We start from the raw sequence: 22,302 nt of genomic DNA on the forward strand, positions 1-22,302 counted from the left end.
GACTTGTTCAGTGGTAAATAGGTTCAGACCTGCAATGATTTCCACGTAGTAAATAATCATACAAGTATAAAACATTAATACATGATACCATACCCACACCTTCCACTAAATTTTGGTCTAAAATGTAAGAAGCAACTGAAGTCTCTCTAGCCTCTGTAGTGTGGCCTGCTACATATGAAATGGAGTACAGTAGTTAGATTGGCATGCTATTGTGTTAGTAGTATGGCACCCTAAAGGGTGCAGGCTTGTGGTGGCACGAAAGGCTGGATGCAGCAATGTGCCCCGTGCAGAGCTAGATGACCACCAAGAAACCTCCATATGATTTTTATTTCTGACACGTGCAATTAAGGTGCTACAGGGGACTTGTGCCCATTGCCGGTCTTGGGGACCTTGCCAGGCCAACATGGTTGACAGGCTGCCATCTGCACAAAGCCCACCAATAGAAAGTAATGCAGTTAAACACAACCTTGCGCACAATTCGCCATGCTTATTGACCTTAGTCAAACAATAGTGAGACAACCGCAAGCCTAAGGTCATGTTACTTGGACAACGGGGTTGCCCTTTAAACAATATATATTTATTCTGCCCAGCAATTCACTATACAGATCGATTTGACAGAAATTCTGTACACATGAAGTTGTTCCAAGTGTTGGCATGCTGCTTCTCATAAGCCACCAGTAAGACATCCACATGCGACCTGTCGCAACAGATGTAGACAAGTGACTAAGGGCATCATCCAAGTGCCAGCTCAAAAGCTACAATGTACGCTTAGTATCCAGTTTCAATTCTTATGCAGCCTTAACATGACGCTGGCCACCTGCTTTAGTCACAGCAAGCACTCAAAACTAGAACAGTGGTGTTCATTCAACCTAAATAATTATCAGAAAGAAAACCAAACGGCAATATTCATGTGGACGAATGCTTTAAACTAAGTGCTTGGAGCCTCCATCATCATTCGTTATACAGGTCACTTCACTGTAAAGGTCACGCACCACACAGCTCACAATAGAACCGGGACAGAATTATTCCTGCGTTATAGAAGTCATTTTGTTGCAATAGCACTCGATTGTAAATTTCAAGAAAGCTGAAGCTAGAGCAAGCATAAAGACTTCCCCGAAATTCCCTCGTGATTTTTTACTGCTCCATATTTTCTGCATACAATGACAATCCTGCTGAAAACACATGAATACGGTATGTGGTATTAGCCACAGATATCTTAAGAGGAAGCTTTAGCTCGGGCCCAACTCCAATGCAGCCTATTCCAACACATGTAAAACGCAAAAACACTTTTCCGAGATAACCCCTGGACCGATTTAATGAAAATTGTTGCATTTGAGAGAGAAAAATCCTAGTGACTGTTGGAAGCGGAATAGGGCCTGAATTTTGTTAAAAGATTTTTAAAGAATTCAAAAGTGCGGAAGAAAGATAAGACGCACAAAGTTTACTAATAGCCCAGCTTTAAGAACAGATATTGTGGTTCTGTAAATGGCATCTATTAGAATATTCAAAGCGGACAAATTTGATATGTGAATTTATATCTTACGTGAATTTCTTACGTTGTGTACAGGGTTCCGCGAAAGCTGTATTTCCATATTACTGAAGTTTTTTAGATTCACGTAACATATCAATTTTGCCCGCTTTAGATGTACTATCAGATGCAATTCACAGAACTGTGATATCTTTTTTCCTTGATGAGTTACATGGTTGTAAACTTGTTTCATTTCCTGAAAATTTTAAATTTTTGGCAATATTTAATAAAAAAGTTGACGACCTATATAAAAATTTGAAACAAACTGTCGCTACATTTTCAGTTTTTTTTTTAAATGCAACAAACCTCATCAAATTTGGTGCAGTAGTTACCGAGAAAAACAAACTCTCCTTTTACATGTATTTAGACAGGAGCACCCGAGCTAAAGCTAAAGTTATACTGTGTTCTTGTGACACAGCTGCAAGTCTGGACTGCAGCTTTGATTATGATGAAGTCTTATCTCATACAAAACTACTTTTGTTATATCCGGTATTTAAAGCATACACAAGCCAGTCAATCTCCTTTTGGCTGTGATGGCTTGTCAGCAGCTTGCTGTGGCAACACATGGCACCCGAACAACACTGAACTACTGATGCACTGTTGCTAATATGCAGCCATGAGATCAAACAAAACCTGAAAGCTGGCTGGCAGTTTGCAAGTCAAGTCAGCCAAGCCATCTTTTTTTTTTTTGGTCAAAATGCACATGCACATCCAGAAAGTGCTGTTTGAAGTTGCTCTTGCCAACATTGGTAATTTGGATACATAAAGAGTGCCTAAAAGCATGAATAAGTGCAAAACTTAATTTATCTCTGTACTTTCCTTATTAATGTGACCTTATTATACACGTGGCTTTAAAATCTTAAAGCCTTGCCGCACAGATACGCATGTGCATGTGACCAGCTTGTTTTTCAGCTATTTTCATGCTACACATAAAGTACGGTGAATGCTTGCACCAAATCTCCATACCCTGGCACCAGGGGTAAACAAGAAAATTGAATTGTGGGGTTTTACGTCGTAAAACCACGATCTGATTACGAGACACGCCGTAGTGCCATCTCCGGAAATTTGGACCACCTGGGGTTCGTTAACGTGCACCTAAATCTAAATACACTGGTATTTTCGCATTTCGCCTTGAAATGCGGCCGACGTGGCCAGTATTAGACCCTGTGACCTCGTGCTTAGCGACCCAACACCACACCCTGGCATCCGATGGCCGAATGATTCCAGGTTTCTTTGCAAGTGTTAGTGCCCAACTCATCCATTACTTTATCAACACCTTTGTTGGTGTAGACATCTAGGGTCGAGTTGGCACCATATAAAAATTCTTGATGAATGTAGGTGGCAAAATCTTTAGAGTAGGGAAAAAAAAGCCACCTGAAACCGTGTTTCCAATGTAAAATAAAGCCCAGCCAGCCAAACACCAGATTTAATTCGTTGATATGTTATATCAAGGTACAGAAAACCTTGTTAATATGTACTCACTTGATAAGTAGTTGAAGTTTAAATATAGAGGCAATGAATCCTCCACCCTGTCGCCGTCGAATTTAATGTATTGGCTCACCATTTAACGCAGTCACTTACGTTACTGCATGCCAAACAGTGTGCAGTATTTACTGCCATCTTTAGACATGTAGAAGCCCAGAATCGTGGAAATGTCGTGTGTGCAGGTCATCGATAGTGAATTTGTGGCGTACAGCTTTTCATTGACTGCAATCCCCAACGATAGTGATGTCAAACTATGGTGGTCATGACGTGTTTGCCGATTCCATAGCTTCTGGTGCTTCCATGTTGTTCATGATGGTGATGTAGAAGCGGGTGATGGCACTTCTGTCTCTGTCCAGGTTTATGTGTTTACCATCATGAGGGCATTCGCACAGGAGTGGGGCCTGGTGGAGGAAGTGGCTCACGGCCTTGCCGAGTATAAATTGGAATGTAGGCCAATCTCTAATATATGCCGGCCCTTTGCTTTGAGGTGGAAAAAATTCTGCAATTCAGTTTGCAGTATATACTTTATTCCATCAATTTTCTCATTTGTCATTCAAGACAAGAACCACATGTGTGCTTGCTTTTCACAACCTACATTTGCATTATTATTGGTGTGTTCAAGCTTCTTATTATGCATGACTAGGACTGCATGACACTGTCGAAATGATTGACATGCACTGGGCACCCGAGGTGCACACGCAGCGATGAAATTACTGCCTGCCACTTATTTGTTTTGATGGTGTCCTGCCGGCAGCGGTTCAGCATGTTCAGCTTTTTCACGCCATGTTTACAGACTGCAGTGGCTAATGCGACCTACCCCACATTGTCAATTTGTACTGGCAAGTAGTTGTGTCGCAGTCTTAGTACAAAACACTAAAAGCTCATCTGCTTTGCGTACACTCCTCTGAATAAAAGACAAGCCTTTCCGTTTCATGAAGCGACACACTCGCAAGTTATTTACGCCACCTCTTCAATTATATAAATTTGCCATTACAGGGAGTAATCGTGTATGATGCTTAAGAAGGAATTCTACCATACCAAAGTGTCAAAGTTAAGCGCAGCGGCCATGAAAGTTTTCAGCGAAAGTCAAGTTTCACAAACAGTGCAGTGCCAGCATGGCCCAGTTTGCTTCCGCGCGTTCTATCACATCATCTTCAACTGCAGCACTCGAGTCGGAGACCTGCCAATTTGCACCTAGACAGAAGTAAAGCATGTGTGCACAAAGTTTGCTAAGTTCACGCACTTGCAATGGCAACAATAACAAGAATGCTTATGCATTCTCTCCATTATCCCATAATGGCCAGACAAAAATTGACATTGTGGCAAGGACAAGAGGCACCTTTTCACAATATTCTCTGGAGAAAAATGATTCGACCTATATTCCAGTTTTTACAGTACATCTATGTGGAAACACGAGAGATAAAGGTTTGTACTGACGCAACTGCTGGTAAACTTAACTTTAACATGAGACAAGCACAGCCCACCTATCAGCTTCCAATACTTTTCGCTGCCAGGTACCCACCCATACTATGAGAGGTGGTATCTATTGCAAGCATGCGTTCACAAGCATCCATGGGAACATAGAGAATTCCTACCACACAATGTTGCCTTACCAGTTCTGAAGTGCAGTGGGACTCGGTTCCAATTGGCTCTCCACCAATGATGCACATCCTGCATGTAGCAAAAGGGTTGCATTGTATACGCATGTTTCATACACAGAGAAAGAAGAGCTACTGTAGCTGTAAGCAACGCATTCCCAAGCCAGTAGTAGCACCAGTGAACAGTACAAACAGGACAGAAGTGAGAACAAGCACTACAAGTAGCACCTGTACAGTGAAACCTTATTATTAACACCACATTAACAAACTTTTCAATTAACGAGCTTCTCAGAAATCCCCTGCAGACTTTTTATAGTATCAATGTAAAAATATTTCAGTGCTACAACTCCAGAATACCCAACTTTTCAGAATAACGGCCGTTATTAAGTTTCCGTGTCATGTTAACACCTCAGCACTACGAACTAATATTCCGAATTCTGGGGATTCTTATACTTATGTGTATCCTTCACGGCAGCTGAAACAGTAGACTAGCAGACGACAAGGCACAGGAAGTGGACACCGTGGTGCATGAATTTGGGAAACCAGAGATGGCGCCTAAGGGGAAAAAGTGGGAAAGGGGGGAAGCGCAATTAAATTTCCCCTCCTATTTAGAGGAGGGGACAAATCAGGTTTTGCGAGCGCATGTTCCGCCATGACCAGAGTTGCCTGGCAAAGGAGGCGTGTCTCTTCCTTCTTTCGCCATTGTTTCTGCAGCCATACTCACTCCCTTTCAGACATCAGGTGCAACGCTGTAGAAGCTACGCAATAAGTTTGGTGATAAAAATGTATCACTCCACATGTTTTATCCATGGATTGCTGTGCACCAATGCCGTTTACTTGCACGAGCGTGCATGTGACGCTGCGGTGATGGGTTGCCAATAATAATAATAAAAAAGAACAGGAACGCAATTAAAAACAAATTGATCTAAAACAACAAATTAGATAGCCGTACACCAGTTTGTTTGTTTCTAAGGATTAAGACTTTCTTCATTCAATACTGAGCCTATATAAAAACAGTTACTGCAAAAACTCTCTCTAGCCTTTGCATCTGATGCCTGAAATGGAGTATAGCTACACGCACGGAGAAATACAACCTCCGTACTCGCGGGGATGCCACGTGCTTTGCGGACAGTGTCGTTTATGCAAGCACTTTGGAATGGTTCAGGTGTCTGCCTTGAGCGAGAAAGTTGCTGCGCTAATCACAAGGAATTTGAAAAACAAACAGTGCGCTTTAGAGGTGGTATGGAGCTCCCTTTCTGTCGGTAGTTTTCTTGGCGTCAGCATCTGTTTTGCAAGCTTAACTCTTATTATATGGTGCTTCGGTAGTGCGTGGTAGCGGAATCTATGGAAAATAGCTACAGCACAGGCTGAGAGCCAACATTTTCATGGATAGCTCATACGGTGAGAACTTGTGAACTGATGGGCAGAATGGTTATTTTTGGGGCTTTCACTATAACAATCTTCCAGAATAATGAACAATTTACTGCAGTCTTCTGAAGCGCATTATATTGAGATATTCAAGTATATTACCATGCACTTACAATATTCAGAGAGCTCAAAAATTTTATCTGCTTATACTGGTTGTCAACATATAGGGACCAAGTTTTTTAAGGAGTCATTTCCTGATTCTGATCCCTTCATAAAATCTGCCAGGTGGTCAATCTTGATGATAATAACAGTGCAGATACCAAAGAAAAAGAGCAAAAGAATGCAAAGTGAAAAAATTCATAAGAAAACACAGCTGCAACATTCAGGAATGGTTTGACGTGCTCGTATCACAGGGGTGGTGCCACTCTCATTATCAACCTGGCTGAACACACTAATAGAAAAATAAAATGTTCAGCTTTGTTCAGTTTTCAGAAAAATAAATGTTCAGTTTGGCTGTTCAGCCAAACGACACACTTGGTTGCCAGCGTACCTGGCATTTGCCGTGCCTCGCAAGCAATGGCAATTTGCATTAAGTTTGCGACTACAAGAGACGTACGGCAACGTGGGCAGATTTCACTCAATGGGACGCTTTGACAGACGTCGCCTCATACAGTCGAATCTCAATAATTCAAACATGCTTAATTCGAACTGACACCGCAATCCCGTCAAAGCTATGTGTATTCTAATGGGCGAAAACACCCGGTAATTTGAACGCACAGGCATTTGAGACGGTTAATTCAAATACACCGCAGACCGAAAATGCTCAGCAGCGCGTAAAATCACGTGATGGTGCCTCCAACCAGCATTGTTCTGACCCCACCATAGAGGCAAGGCTTAGGAGAAACCCCTCACTGCAGCGCGGGGAGGGGGGGAGAAGAAAGAAAACGAGAAAGTTGGAAATTGTACCCTATCTTAAATGGCAAGCGCGCTGTTTCTGCACCGCACTATAACGCAACAGCCACACTAGCAACAAAATGTGCACCGCAGGTGGGATCGGTCCTGGGCCGATTTTTCACAGCTTGCTGCGGCGGCAAGCGAGCTGCGATCAGAAAAGACCAATAAGAGTGGCCCCTACAGTGACGTATGCATGGGAAACTGGTATCATGCAACCCACTTGACCACTCCATTTGTACTCGTGTCTGGTTCAGCCGGACTGCTTGTTTTGCACTATCTTCTGCTCGTGTCAACTCTCGCACGCGCTTGTTTTGGTTGGCTTGGTTGGACTTGTTCCCGCTCGTTTATTTAACAATGATGTGTCTAAACCGGGATGTCCCGATGGAAAGATTGTAGGAGACAGTGCGCCATATCCTACTCTGTACAAGACAGACCCTGAATACAAGGACGCAAATGCGACACATAGCATCTCATTCTCCTTGTCTTTTGAATGCGGCAACAGAAGGGAGCACACTAACATGATTATCATCGTAATCTTGATAAGACATGACTCTCATTAAGAGCACAGGACGAAGAAGGTAAACAGTGCCTATCTGTCAGCAGAGGAAGAAAAAAATACAAGCACGCAGAGGGAAGCAGCAGCAGAGGCCCAGTTCTGGCCTTGGCAACTCTGCCATTTCGGTGGCACTATGAGGCAGAATTAGTGCCATCAAGCAAGCTGGCAGGAAAGCAAATCTGCTTCCCTCTCACCCTTTCTTGTAACTATGCCCCCTCGCCCTCTTAAGCTCCCTTGTAACTCCCTCATCATCGAAGGTCTTCGTGTGTACCCGCCTCCATGCTGGTGCCAGCTTAGCCCGCTCACTGAAGTTTCGTTTTCTGCTGTTATCGGGGAGCCAGCATGGGCAGTTTCGTGGTCCTCACTTGCTGTGTGCTTGCGTGCCGCGATATTTCACGACTCCCACTGTTCATTCATTGTGCTGCGTTGCACGAATACTTCAAAAACAAGTCCTTTTAATCCAAACAAATTTTCGGGCCCCTGACAGTGCCTCAACATGTTGAAACATGTTGACAGTGCCTCAACATGTTGAAGCACTGTCAACATGTTGACAGTGCTTCAACATGTTGAAATATTGAGAAACGAATTAAAAAAAAAAAAATATTGCACACCGTCCAATCAGTGCAAAAAGTAAAGGCACATTCTCGCATCACACAAATCTCGAGTGTTGATTGTACCACGCCACTAGGCATACAGGTAGTTTGGACTTTCTGGTTATGCACTCTGGCTCTGGGAAACAATTGTGGCCCCAAACAGAAATGCACCACCCCTCTTGTATCACGTAGACTGACTGAAACTGATCGGACTGTGTTCTAGCAAAGACCAGGGGTGGTCGGTGATCAACTTTCAGCGATGCAATCATTTTCACGAGATTTCGTGTGGCTAGCACCCACTCATGCAGCTATGGGCAACAGGCTCATGGATGGCATGACACCCAGTGCTAACCATACGAAATCTCGTAAAAGGAGATCGTATCCCCTCAAGCGAATGATCATGAAATTTGCCCCAGAATCTTATCCATTGTTCTTTAATGTGCACATTTATTTCAACACTCGGGTTTTTTTCATCCTGCCACCACCTGAATGTAGCTACTACGATGGCCAGGAATCGAACCAATGGCCTCGTGCAAAGCAGTACAACAGTGAATGAGACATTATGGTGGATGAACAGTGGACAGGTGGATGAACAGCGGACAAACAAATATTGATTCCACAAAGCCCAATGTATAAGGAGGTCAATGAAGGCTCCAGAAAAAGATTATATAAAAGTGCGCACTAAAGGCAAGAAGAAACCGGCTGAACAAGAGAATACACTCACCCTATAGAAGATTGATGCTCACTCGTTCACAGGAAAGGTGCTTCAACCTGAAGTGCAAAGGAGCAAGTTAAAAAAATGAAAGAAAAAGTTGCAGGACAAGAAATGTCACTTAAAAGAAGTTGCCAATTCTTAAACAAGCCAATTCCGACTATCAAACAAGAGTTTTGAAATTATGAACTGGGCTTCCGGGCCCTGCACACTGGCAACAGCAAGTATTGTCAGAACAAGCTGCCAGGCATCAAGCCGTTTCATTCAGAGCTTAAACACTGAACATGCAAGTTTGAAATGTGTGAACTCTAAGAAATGTGAGAGTGGCAACTTTGCTACAAGTGCCGTTATTTGCTGCCATATGTTGTGGCAGTATCCAGTGCTAATGCCAGTAGCGATGGCTACTAATGTACGTTGGAAGTTTTGCGCGAGCCCATTTCCCTATTTACATTAGCCCTTTTCCCTCTTTGCGTAATCTGGCCGTTTGAAAGCATTAAAGACAGGCAATGTAATGAAACTTTTGTTAACCCACCTGTGGTACTTATCATCCTTGGATGCAATTGATTTCAGCATCGCGGAACCAAGCTTTGTGGTCTAGTGTTCACGTGCAACGCTTCGCTGCACTTTCTCAGCACCAGCATACAAATGGATATAGAAGCAGGCGACGTTTTTCATAACAGCATGGCATACTTGCTTCAATAGAGGTTTATAGTGCACTGAGCTGCAAGCAGCATATGTCTAGTTGTAAATGATGAAAGGTGCCCTGGATTATTAGGTGTTTACAATAAGGAACTTCGTTTTTTGGTTGCAAATCAAGACTGTCTTGAATTACTGCAAAGGTGCGCCAAGCCATTTAGGTAAATGGCACTTCATCAGTGCCTATTCATAATGGTTTGTATGCAGCACAGCATTATCCACAGCACTTATTGCAAATTGGTCAAAAGACTCGTAATAAATTTGCAGCTTTGCTGCAACAGTGATGCCATGCTGAGCATGTGCAAGTACTGTAGGTATGGCTTACTCATCTGCCGTGTGAAAGAGTAACAAAACACTCCAAGGTTGAAAGCTGTGCTCGCATAAGTAGGTTAAGGTAACACAACTGGCAGTAGACAGGGTTACGTGAACTTGTCACTGCACCTAGACTGCATTAGGCATTACTAAAGCAAGACACATAGCCATGCATATGTATTATAACTCCTTTATAGACATTTGAAGATGTGGTATACGAAGAGTAAAATGGTGCATGAGGCTTCCTTCTGTGTAGCAGCGGCAACGGCCGAGATGCTGGCTTTCATGAACGAGATTATGTCATGGTAGTGTGAAATACTTGGCCGTAAGCCTGTGGAGCCACTGGTGCTGTGCCCTCTCCATAGAATGACGGACTTGCAAAGGCTGTGAAGGATTTAAGAAGACGGCCTTGCAAGCATGTTCACATTGAAAATCCTGGAAAAGCCTGTTACTACTAGAAGCAAATGACCTGTGCCAACTGGCAGCACCAACTAGGGTGAAAACGCTTGTAACAGTCTCACAGTTAACATTACACAACTCAAGCAGAACGCTTGTTTCAGTTACCTTTAACAAAACATTACGAGCTAGATGGGGACTGCAGAGTTGGCAACTGTTACCTGCTACTGCGAGACATCCAACGTAGCAGTCACAAGCATTTACATGGCTTGATTGTATGCACAATGCCACCTGATACTTATTCAGGCAGCACTTAGGATACTTTGGACCACAATAGTTAAGGGCCAGTATATTTGCATGCACTCTAGCATGTATTCCACGACAGGCATATTTTGCTTTGTACTGTGTACATTTAATGTATCACAGTGTTTTTAATAAGCCACTTCCGATCAAATCAGGGCACCAGAAAAAGCAACGTTAATAAACAATGACAGACCAGACAAGTCTCAGTTCAAGGGCACTGCAATCATAAAACATTGGCCTTAGTGTCGTTGCGGCAAGTATGCAGTGAAAATAAGTTCAAACCTGACCCTACAAAGCCGGGTGCTGCCGCAATGCACTTTACAGCATTCAGGAGTTCTACAGAAGCACTGCCCACATCGAGTTTAAACGGCTAGTCTTTGTTATGAAAAATACTTTTCCAGCAATTTGTGGCATAATTTTTTGTTTCTGAACTCATTTGAACTTCTATCAATGCTGAAGGATGTAGTACTGCATCGGAGCATGAAGAGAGGTAACAATGTTGCAAGTGCACGAGATCAACTCCCGATTGCTACAGCAGCACAGCTTGCAGCATCCGCTTTTCTTACATCAGTGCCTTTAACTGAAAAGTGCATTTTCATTAACATATTAATGCAGTGCTAAATGAATTCGCACTAGTTTGTTTGCAAACAAGCCTTAAAATGCACTGCTCTACAGCTGCAGTCTTGTTACACTAATAAACCAAAATGGTGCCATCCATCAGTCTGGTGAAATTTGCACTAAAGCATATAGTCCGGTAGGGCTTATTACACATGGGAGGCATCATAATGACAAAATTCTGGCATATGTTTGCCGATGCAGACTAATAAACTAAAGCTGTGCCATCCCTTTACCTTTGGTAAAAGTATCAAAGCAAGCAATTTAGTACGGCTTATTGCAAATGGGAGACATCAAAATGGTAAAATTCTGAGATAGTAAAGACTAAAAGTGCTTGCTACTAAAATTTAATCTTAAATTTTAAATGCACCGGCAGACAAATCTGCCAAGCTGTGCGCGAGGCAATTACTACTTTCCAGCTGTATAAGAACAAATACATGATGAATAACAGTCAAGAGCTAGTTACAGCTGGAGCGGATTTGATGCTCTCCAGTTTTAGTGATAAGCTTACCAGGGCAGCTTAACAGCCTTGTGAAATTGCTGATGCGGTTCTCAATGGAAAAGCAGCTTCGGACAGGCACTTGGCCCTGTTCATTTCTTCGTTCCATTGCAGTGTGGCTGTAGATGTTCGCTACGCTTCCCACAAGGGCTAGCGCTGCATACTTAGCATCTCAGTAATCAAACTTGCAGCAGCTAGGGGGTTCCACTCCACATTTTATTTCATTTGATCCGCCTGGACCACTTTGAATACATACAGAGACAGTAGCATGTGCTTGTTTCATGACATGAGCGCTCACTAACACCAAGTTCATAAGACAATGCCAGGTTCCATGGGTTGAAATGAAAAATAAAACTATGATGTGCCTAACGGTGCACTGTGGCCTTCCGAGCCACCTGGCTAATGCTTAGGGAGAAAAAAAAAGTTCCACGAGAGAAAATGAGAAATGAAGGGTAAATTACAATCACGAGGTTCATATGTGGTGTTGGGAGGAAAGATATAGCACAGTGCCTGCATCTAGAAATTTCTTCAAGCAAGGCCATGATGGTATGTTGAAGATGGATGTTGGTGGGCATGGTGGAGGCTTTTTCATATGAAAAAATGTCTCTGCCACTCTTCTACGCCTGCTCTCAAAAAGAAAAAAAAAAAGGACAGCAGCTTGCTGCACTCTTAATAGTGGCCTGCCCCTCCATAGCTATCCCGAGATTGGCCATACGCTGCGCCACCATAGCTGTCATAGGAGGCATAGTCTGATCGGGGACCACCTGCAAGCAACGACAGACACCGAGACTGTTATGCCGCTTCACACTTCTTTGCGCATTCTAACAAGTGGCTGGAAACCATACCAGCTAAACGCCTATGAACTTCTGGCCTATGCCATTTCGTTGAGATTCTAGATTCAAGCCGAAGCTCTTTTACAAGTTACTGTGACGAACCATTCTGAGCAAAAATGCTTAAACTAGTCATAATAACTTAGCGGCAATTACTGCTGTTTTGCTGTGTAGTGAAATCGAAATTCTCAGTGCGTTACTTCACACTCTACAATGTGCAAAACTAATGCATGTATATTAGTGCCTCTGCTACAAAGCAATGCCTACTTCACAAGGCACATTCGAAGTCTTACAAGCGGCTCTTTCCATTTGTACAGCAAAACAGCTATCTCTTAGCAGGCACTGCTTCAGGTCTACTGCGAAAGTGACAACAGCATCAGAATATGAGCCTCAGCAGCCCATTTGCAATCAGTGTTGCACTAAATCCTGCACTTCCTTCTTCGTGATCCATCACTGTGCATGGAACTACAGAATAAAATTTTAAAAGATGCAGCATATGCTGGGGAACTATTATATCAGTGATTTGCAGAATTCATTAAGTCATGAACCACATATCCTACCCAGCATTGCTGCGGTTGCATGTTGAGCAGCCATTAAAATGGTTTACTTGTATGTGCGGTTAATCAATGATCATTGTCACCATCACGTGACAGTTGCTCTAAGTGTACTGCTTTAATTTTTATGTGTTTTCTAGTTTTGTTGCACACCATTTATATGGACTCAGTATTACAAAGAAGCCAGACAATTTCTATGGAGGGATATGGCAAAGGCATGCCGTTCCTATGTTAGCCAGCACTGGTGTGAAACCTTATGTGTTGATGGGTATCTTGGCCCACTCTGTAAAGCATTGAAATTAGCAGCGAGGTCACACATGATATTCTAAAACCAATTAAAAGACGTCACATTCATTCGCTACTTACAATTCAAGTCCATGAAAGCATCAGAAATACCATTAGTGACTAAAAACACAGATTAGAGCATGCTGATTAAACATCACATTTAATAGCTGGCTCCATGGTGCATGTGCCTAAGAATGGTGCTTGCAAACAGCGTCATGAATCGCGCAAGTTAGCAAGGCAAGTGTGAGCATTGCTGATCCAGCAGCCCCTCTAGGCACGTGGCTGTGGTCACATTGACGCCCAGCAGGACACCACCAAATGGGTGCAACAATCGAGTGAATGAAATACAACGACAAAGAAAGCAGCTTTACATGCACCAGCAAGTAGAAGGTAATACTGTGTTTCTTGCCATTTGTGCTATGTACACAGAAGGCAGTACTTTAGCCAACAACTTCCTTCTAGCATTTTCCTGTTGAGAGATCTGTTTGTTGCAGAAATGAATAGAAAGGCTTTCTTGGCTGAGAGAAAGCTATAAAGAAAAATGTACAAAATTTGTCTACTGACCTCTTATTTGGCTGCTTTCCTGAGATGCTTATTTTTCAAAAGGTCGATTTCTTAGGTCACGAAAATGTTACTGCCACAGAGCAGCCATGCAGCTAAAGCGGTTTAGAAATACACCGAATCATATGATGTACTAGAGGCGTGAAAAGCTTATGCGTGGATGCCAAAAAAAGCTGGATATTTCTACAGCTTGTTGTTCACATTTCCTGTCTTCACCAGAAGAAATTATATAGCTAAGTAATTCAAAGAGCCGAAAATGCTTCTTTATGAACATTGTATGCCTTGACAGACATTGCCTGTTGGAAGGTAGGGTTGGGTGTAAAGCCTAGTGGGTAAGCCAACCACCATGCAACAGCCTGCAGGGTCTCAAATGTTTTTTTTTCAGCACGAACTAATATACCTATTGTTTAGATTATCAGCATTTATTGAGCATGCCTGTGCAAGTGCAAACATCTGAACAAGATGTCCTTCTCTTGACTGCACATGTGCAGCATTTCATCACAGCCGCAATTACACCTTGCAGCACGAGCCACAACACTATTTGCTTTTCCAAGTTATATACTGCAGCAGTTGAATGCACAAGTAAGGCGGTCAACACATGGCCTCCGAGGCCTTCAGCCTGTGCAGTGCACCTTGAAATCTTGGAGGCCATGGCCAAAAACCTCAGCTTTGAATCTTACGCCAGTAGCATTGCACACCACTTAATTTCTGTGTAATCAACATGAAATTATAAGTAAATCTTGTAACAAAAATGGTTCATGTCTATTTCTGGAAAATGTTTCACTAGAACATTTTAAGGGGGGATGCAGCAATTGAAATGGTCAATTTGGTCAAAAGTTCAGATTTTCCTTTTTTTTTGTGCAATCCTCATGGATTTTTTTGTGCATTTTACTTCATGGTGAAATATACTAATACACACAGTAAAAATAGCAAAAACGGCACTTTCCCAGTGCACTGTCATCAAAAATTAAGAGAAAATAGGGCTTCAGGAGGTGTCATCGGCATCACCACCATCTTGGTAGTACCATAAACACAAGAAATCGAAGCTTAAATTAGCCCACAGCACTGCATTTCTGCAAAGTGAAAATACGAAAGAGGGGAGAAAGTGATCGCAAAAAGAGAATACTGGCGTCGCAATTCATTACTGTAGCCACATGGCGCATGCAGTGCGCTCTCATTGGCAGGCACAGGTTTGGATCACTTGCACACTTTTTTCTGCAGTGGCGAGCTGCACATTTTCAGTGTTTCGGAGAGAGACACTTCATAATCTGCCTGGAGCATAGAGTTTCATATTAGTATACCTAGAGGGAAATCTGGCGCTGCGATCGTTCGACCATCATGGGAATGATGGGAAGTGCAGGCTTCGGATTGGCGTTCTGTTGACTGGCGAACCAGTCTACAAGTTTTTTTTTTTTTCAGTTTTGGTTTCGCTTCAAGCTCAATTGCTATAACCTGCAGTGGGACAGTGCAACGCAAGCTCTCTGCCTTTGTTATGTTGCTCGAAGTGGCGATAGCGCGCTGGGCCAGCGACTGAGACGATGTTTGTGTCGCGATGTGGTGTCGAAGTCCTGACGAGAAAGCGACGGCATCGTAAACATTGAAAGAACATGTTTTGAGCGTTTGGACTTTGGTTTGTTAAGTGTGTTAGGTTGACGCTGTAGCGTTACGTGCTTTATGAAACTTCAGAATAGGGAAAAGAAGCACTACTGATACAAGACATATACAGTTGTACTTCTAGTGGCTTGACAATCAAATTTTATTGACGGCTTCATCATGCATTGCTGGTTTATGTGCTCATTGAAATGCGTGTTTTAGGTCTCTGAGAACACAAACTTACTTGTGGTAGGACAGGTTGCTGCTTCCTGGCTGTAGTCTAGGGTCGCAAAATGGGTAATTTCAAAGCCACGCCATAACGCTTCGGAAGCGGTACCTCAATATAAAGTATGATGAAGCATACTCGTATGAGGCCACTAGCGTCCTAGCTAGCACTGCAGCAGATGTGCTTAAAAGTACTTGAAGACGTTCAGCAATCGTGACAGCTGACGCAGCCTTTCGAAAGAGCAAGAGAGTTCACAAGTGCCTGTCGTCTGCGAGAAATGTCTCGCGTTTGCAGCGAGCAGGTGTCGTAGCAGACGACACTTGCAGCATTCCGCTCAAGGGCGCAAAACTTTCTCACAATACAACATTTCCAATACTTGACGAGTATTTTTATATAAGTAAATGCATGGTTGTTATAGCTGTTGCAAAAATAAATAAATAATTATTCTCTGGCGTTGAATCGGGAACATAATCGCACAAGAATGCATACCCTGGTGTGTCCTGGTGATAAACCATAGTAAACCATGCTTCCATCTCACAGTCATACAAAGTTTATGTAGCGTGTTGTACATTATATGACATACTGCAGAAATAAAATTAGTTTTTATGCGATAATATTTGAGTATAGCTTCGTTTAATGCGCCGCAAGCAAATGCCACTAGTCTAAAGATCGAAGTCAATCCGAAGCCTGTACTTCCCATCATTCCCATGTAGGTTGAGGCAACGCTCATGAGAAGCCCCGTAGACACTAGCGCCACATTTCCCTCTAGGGCATTATTAGAAACTCTATGGCCTGGAGTTTCTGGGTCCTACCTGCTGCCTGATCAAGATTTGATTTAATCAAGGATATGTTTACTTTCCTTTGCAGCAGCAAGCCATTTCTTATCATGCGATCTGACAAGCAGCAAAAGTGGTGAAGTTTCTGTCTAAAGGCATGGTAAATTAGGGAAACCATGGGCAAGTTTCTGTCTATAGGTGCGGTAGATCATGATCAGCTAGACTTGGCACATGACACTGCTGCAGCAAGTTTGGGGTGCGATCATTACGCGGGAAAGTAAAAGAAGGCATCGAATTCTGACGACAAAATTCAGGGGCGCGATCATTATGTGAGTGCTATCATTATGCAAGTAAATACAGTAAACTAAATTATGTTTTTTCAGACATTCGATAGTTCGGACTTATGTTCTTTGTGGGATCCAAATTATCAGTGGTCAAGTGCATAAAAATAAGCTCTTCTCTGTTCACTCGCCACAGCCCAACTGGGGTGAGGCAACTATTCCACAAGTGTCATGAAGTTTCAATGCAATTTTGTGACCTCCATAACACATTGTACACTATGAACACTGCCGCTATCATATTTGGCGTCACGGAGGTCAATGTTGTAATGTGAGAAATACAGTCGAACCCACTTATAACAATATTCAAGTGCCACGAAAATTCCATTGTTATAATCGGGTTGCATGAAAAAAAATCAAAACTGGAGCATGGCAGAGCTGATGTGAGAAAACTATAATGGTGGGGAGGCCTGTGCCACCATCACCTTCCTCCATCCGGCTGCTAATTGTTTGCTCATTTAACTGATTCCTGGGTGCTCTGATCGCGTGTAACAAGCTGCGGCTGTCTGCGTTAAAGAATGGCACTGCTATAACAACTGCAAAGAGGTGCCACCGGTGGCAAGCGACATGCGGGCACCGCAGAGGCATTGCTCTGGTGGCCCCAAAAGGGCGTTATAAAAATTGCGAGCAAGCTGGCACGGGCGCCTGTCAGCTCGAGAAACCCAAAAGAAGCGCTGCGGAGAGAACTCCACAATCATCTCATCACATACTTCTCAGTGGCTTGCAAGAGAAAAGCCTATGTCCATCAGCCTTGCTTGCTATACGCGAAGCTTGCCAAAGTTCTCCAAGGTATCCAAGTGCTCCACGTAGTGTAACAGAAGGTTCCTCATGAAAACGAAGCCCCGAAGGGACTGAGTAATCTGCCAGGCTTCCTGTGAGGACGACGTTGAGGCATCCTGTCCTACTGCGTCATCGCTGCCGTCGCTATCTGATATAAGCATGTTCACACCGATCGTCTTATTGGTTAGAAGCACTTAGTTACTAAATTTATAGCCAAGCACTTGCTTTTTGCCGGCAACGTCATGCATTGCCAATGATCAGCGGGCGCATCAGCCATATTCCGTTTTGACGGAGAGTTTAGCGAAGCTGAGAAACCATGTGCCAGGAACGACTTCGCTCTCTGGAGAACTGCGCTGAATGAGGAGCTACCGAGCAATATTATACAGGTGTTCTGTGGCAACATGCAAGCAATCTGCTTGCAATGCAGTTGGCGCAACCTATTCGTGTTTCGGAGGGTGGGGTGGCGTAGAGCTATGGGCGTAGCCCATTTGTGTTCGGAGAGCTGGAAGGGTGACGGCAGAGAGATGCGTGGAGATGACTGGAAAATGAAAGCACAGCGGCTGTTGGAGCAGCGGCCCATCGTGCAGCAGCTTGAAATTTTTTTTTCTTTTCAGGAATTTCGCATTTCACTACCTATCAGCTCGGACGCCCAGCAGCCAGACTTCGTTATAAACGATAATGCAGTATCGGGGCACTGTAGTAAGCAAGTTATTTTACCATGAAAAACATACAAAAATTGATGGTGCAGCAGCTTCTCACTAGTTATAAGCGATATATCGTTATAAGTGGGTTCAAATGTATGTACATATTCTTAATCTACAAATGGACAGCAGTGCCTGAAAGGGTTAAAGTTGAGTATAAAACAATGCTTGTGATCAACACTTTCATGCCATCCTTATAGGGAACATGCACCTGAAGAGCCAGCCAGCTGTGAAGGCAGATACTTCATCCAGGGGAGCAGAAAGCAAAGAGCTTACCTCCACTGAAGTTGTCAGCCGCTGGGCGTCCTCCCCCGTAGCCACCATCTTGCCTTCCCCCATAACCCCTGTCGTCGTAGCTGCTGGCGTAGCCGCCACCGCCACCGACGCCACCAACGGGGGGTGCATAGCCAGCACCACCACTTCTGAAGTCACCACCTCCCCTCTCCATTGGGGGCTTGTTGTAATCCGTGTTGTAGCCACCAGCACCTTCGCCATAACCGCCTGCGTTGCCACCTACTCCAACTCCGGGACCCTGATAGCCATTGCCCATCATGTCTGAAGGTGCTGCATACGAGTCCTGGTAGGTGCTCCGACTGACAGGTGCTTGTCCATAGCCATCATCATAGCCACCAGTGTTTCCATAATCTTGGCTGTGAAACAAATGCAGAAGTAATGAGAGTATGCCAAAAGTTCACTACAAACAGTCATTGAATGCTCACAAAGATTAGTGCAAGTCAAATTTTACACTGCTTTCAGGGTATGTGCAAATATGAATTTTCAAATATGAATCACTATTAATATGCCAGTCCATTCATTAGTAGTTTTGTCATCATGTCAAAACCTTGAAATTATGCTGTAAAATAGTAACAGTTTGACTGTGACTGTGTTTTGTTTGATCTTGCCAACCTGTGCATTATTATATAGGGTGTCCCCGTTAGCAAAGCTGTTCAATCAGGGAAGGGGAGGGGGCAGGGACCACCCTGAACCCTTGGGCATGGCAAAAAGAAAGTGAGCAGATAGCATATCCTGCTGTGAACATCTCAGCTGAATTTTGCAGTCGTGCACAGCATATGGATCTCACAAGCGGCACTCAAAGTCTCCTTTCTCTCAAAAGCAGACTTTTCAACAGTAGCCTGTTCCTCACTCTTCCTTGCGCGCTTTATTTCATAGTATAGCAGATTCTCATAAACAGCTGCTCTTGGTCAATAGCTACATAAAGGAGGGTGTTAATTTACTCTGCTTCTTCCTACTGCTACTGTGTATATTTACTGACAAGGTTAACAGGCAGAAGTGACCATCTGAAATTTCGATAATTACGCATTTCTAAACGAAGCCGACTATTGTCTGTTCACGCTTGGCCACCGCGTAAGGACTTTGGCCACCCTGCTTATTGGTGTCGTAGCTGCCAGGGCTCACTAATTTCAACTAGTTTTGAACACACAACTAGCCTCAAACCACGCAAAACTTAAATCCTTACCGTGATTAGAGCATCGATCACTATGGATAAATGGTTTCAAATGGCCCGCCAAAAATAAGACTTCGTGCTTACGGATACCTAACGCCATCTAACCAGTGATAGAAGAACTAGTGCACATTTTCTTTTGCATTCTGTCACGAGGGCTCCAGCAAAAAAGGGGCAGCAGAGGAGATAGCATCGAATTTTTGCAAACATGGCACCGAAAATGCGTTGCACACCGCTGAAGTCTTCTGAAAGTGATTCTGCTGCTTCTGATAGCAATATTCTCAATGTGTTGCAATAGTGAGGTCTTAGTGAAGGACACTGGATCGTTTCGTTCTGACCCCGACATGCATCGTGTAGGTCATGAAACAGCTGCCAACGTCTTGGTGCTTTCATGGTTGTTTTGTTAACTTGGTAGGCTCCCCACACACTGCTTCGCATCACATCGATTCTGACAGGACGTGAGATGTGCCAGTTTTTTCATTCATATTTTGGGCTGTCTTCTATTTGTTCTATAGAGGGTGCCTGGGAAGAAAATGACCTTGAACATCCCTGGAGCTCCAGAAAGGTTGGCTTTCGTTTTTTTCTCCCTTGCCCATACATTAATATTTTTCTCACTTCTTGCTAGCAGGGTTGCAACGTTTACTGCACAAGCATCCTGCATTAAAAATGGCGGTTACATCTGGGCTAATTTCAGTGGGTAACACCTCCAAATTACAGTTACCCAAACCTCGTTCTAACCGACAGATGGTTGTTTGTGGAAGCATTAAGAGCAACTATGTTTCAAGACAGGTTACACCCCTTTTCCACACCTTGCTCCGTTGTTGTAGTAGTTGTCCTGATAGGAAGCGCCTGTATTCGGGGGTCCCTCCCAGCGACCCCGCTTAGCAGGTGGTCCTCCAGCACCCATGCCACCACGTGGTGGTAGCATGCCATGGCCAACTCCCGGTGGGGCATCTCCCCTTAAGGCAGGCCCTCCACGCATTGGTGGTCCACCAGCTACAGGTGGTCCTCCCACAAAGCCACCTGCACATTCAAGAGGGGATGCAAGCATTAGCAAACAAAACAAAACAAAACAAAAAGCACGGAAAGGATTATTCTTTAGACATGGTGCTTTTGGATTCTACGGCGAACTTAAGCAGTGTAAGCTAAGTTTCAATGGCAATGTGCCATTATTTTTTAAATTGTTTAAATTTCTTAATTTAATTTAAATGTGCCATTTTTTAAATTAAATATCATAATCGAAAAATTGATTTTTTTCACCGCAAAGAGCCGTGTTCCCCCTTAACTGCATCAGCTTTCAAAAAAAGAAGCATGTTACTCCCTGGCAAAGTCATTCAGGAACAGAAAAAAAAAAAAAAAAACGGCACACAAATCTGAAGAGCGGTTCTTGAGATATCGTATTCCCCAGCACCACTACTAGCGAAAAAATCCATTCTGAGAAAATGGGCCTTAAAGTTGAACACGTCCTTATTATTAGAAGGCTCCTGACGAGCTTCTAATTAGCGCTTGCGGCTCCAAGTACACTCAGTGTGTCGGATTTCCGACTGGCGATAGCCGACAGCACAGTTCCGCCGTTGAAAGCGTCTATGCAGTCGGCACTCACTGCGGAAGATCGAAGTTCGATGCTCATACAAGTCGCATATCGCGCACCGAACATCTGCACTGTCTTGGGCTTCGTTGGCAGCATGGCTGCGGCAAAAGACTAGCAGCAAGAAAAAAAACCAAAAAAAAAAACACGAAAATCTAAAAGATAGCGCAAGGCGATGAGCAGCTCGCAAGCAGGCTGTCAAGGCGGATGGATCAAGGGGCAACGACACTAGCGCGGCGGGCGCGGCATCGAAGGGAGCAGGTGCACACCCTATTTCTCATTTTGGTACCAGCAAATCTCCCGGGTCATCCATGCAGCATTCACAGCTACCACCATCAATCCTATTGCGATAAGCACTTTCACCTATCGGTTTTATGGCGTGTGGCACGCAGTGTCATTGGCAGCGTACTGCATATTTTAGCAGGCGATAATACAAATGCGCCACAGTTCCCTGCTGCAGACGGTGCAATGTGGGCATCACATTTCGCTATGGCAGCATCCGACGTTGCCCACCAGCTCAATTTCGCTTCGGTTTCCGATAGTCCTCTTAAAACACCACGCAATAGGAAAACAACGATGCGCCTTGGACCACAACGATCCGTGCGACTCTTTGTATCACATAGATGTCAACAATAGTAGAATCTGCCGATATTTTTAGTTACTTCGGATCGTGCGTTTTTCCAGGCAGTACGTTTTTCTCGCATTTTTTCTAATAGGCATGAACAACGTCCTACTGTACATACTCCTGTTTCATGAGTGGTTCCTTTCGTTTCTTGGTATGCTTCACCGCACTATATTGCATTTTCACTGCGCAACCTAACTGCATTGCAGCAAAGCTGAGCCATCCACGAGGATTGTGGATGGCTCCTGCCAAAGGTAAAGTCAGCGCCATTTCTGACGGCGGAGAATTGTTTCAATGAAAAACCTGACACTTAACCGCAGGAAGCTTGGTAGTGAACGCTGAAGCAGTTAGGGTTAGAGTTGTAGAGGTGG

At 43.8% G+C, this 22,302-nt stretch overlaps 1 protein-coding gene across 3 annotated transcripts in view; it reads right to left on the reverse strand.

Annotated features, from left to right (window-relative positions):
- Positions 1 to 308: 308 nt before the first annotated feature.
- The window catches only part of LOC142571715 (uncharacterized), a 33,197-nt gene continuing 11,203 nt past the window's right edge, over positions 309 to 22,302 (reverse strand). The window contains exons 4-8 of one of the 3 annotated variants that reach the window (XR_012825929.1): positions 20,531 to 20,744; positions 18,536 to 18,909; positions 8,807 to 8,853; positions 4,627 to 4,684; positions 309 to 422 (exon numbers count right to left, since the gene is read on the reverse strand). Coding sequence is in view for 2 of the 3 variants with exons in the window: in XM_075680262.1 (XP_075536377.1) it covers positions 12,285 to 12,379; positions 18,536 to 18,909; positions 20,531 to 20,744 (683 nt within the window). In the remaining variant the exon portion in view is untranslated. Of the gene's footprint in view, positions 423 to 4,626; positions 4,685 to 8,806; positions 8,854 to 9,976; positions 10,187 to 11,810; positions 12,380 to 18,535; positions 18,910 to 20,530; positions 20,745 to 22,302 lie in introns of those variants that run through there. The other 2 variants (XM_075680263.1, XM_075680262.1) reach the window with 2 other exon arrangements.

The sequence above is a fragment of the Dermacentor variabilis genome, chromosome 2 (assembly GCF_050947875.1).
Source record: "Dermacentor variabilis isolate Ectoservices chromosome 2, ASM5094787v1, whole genome shotgun sequence".
Taxonomy (NCBI): Eukaryota; Metazoa; Arthropoda; class Arachnida; order Ixodida; family Ixodidae; genus Dermacentor; species Dermacentor variabilis.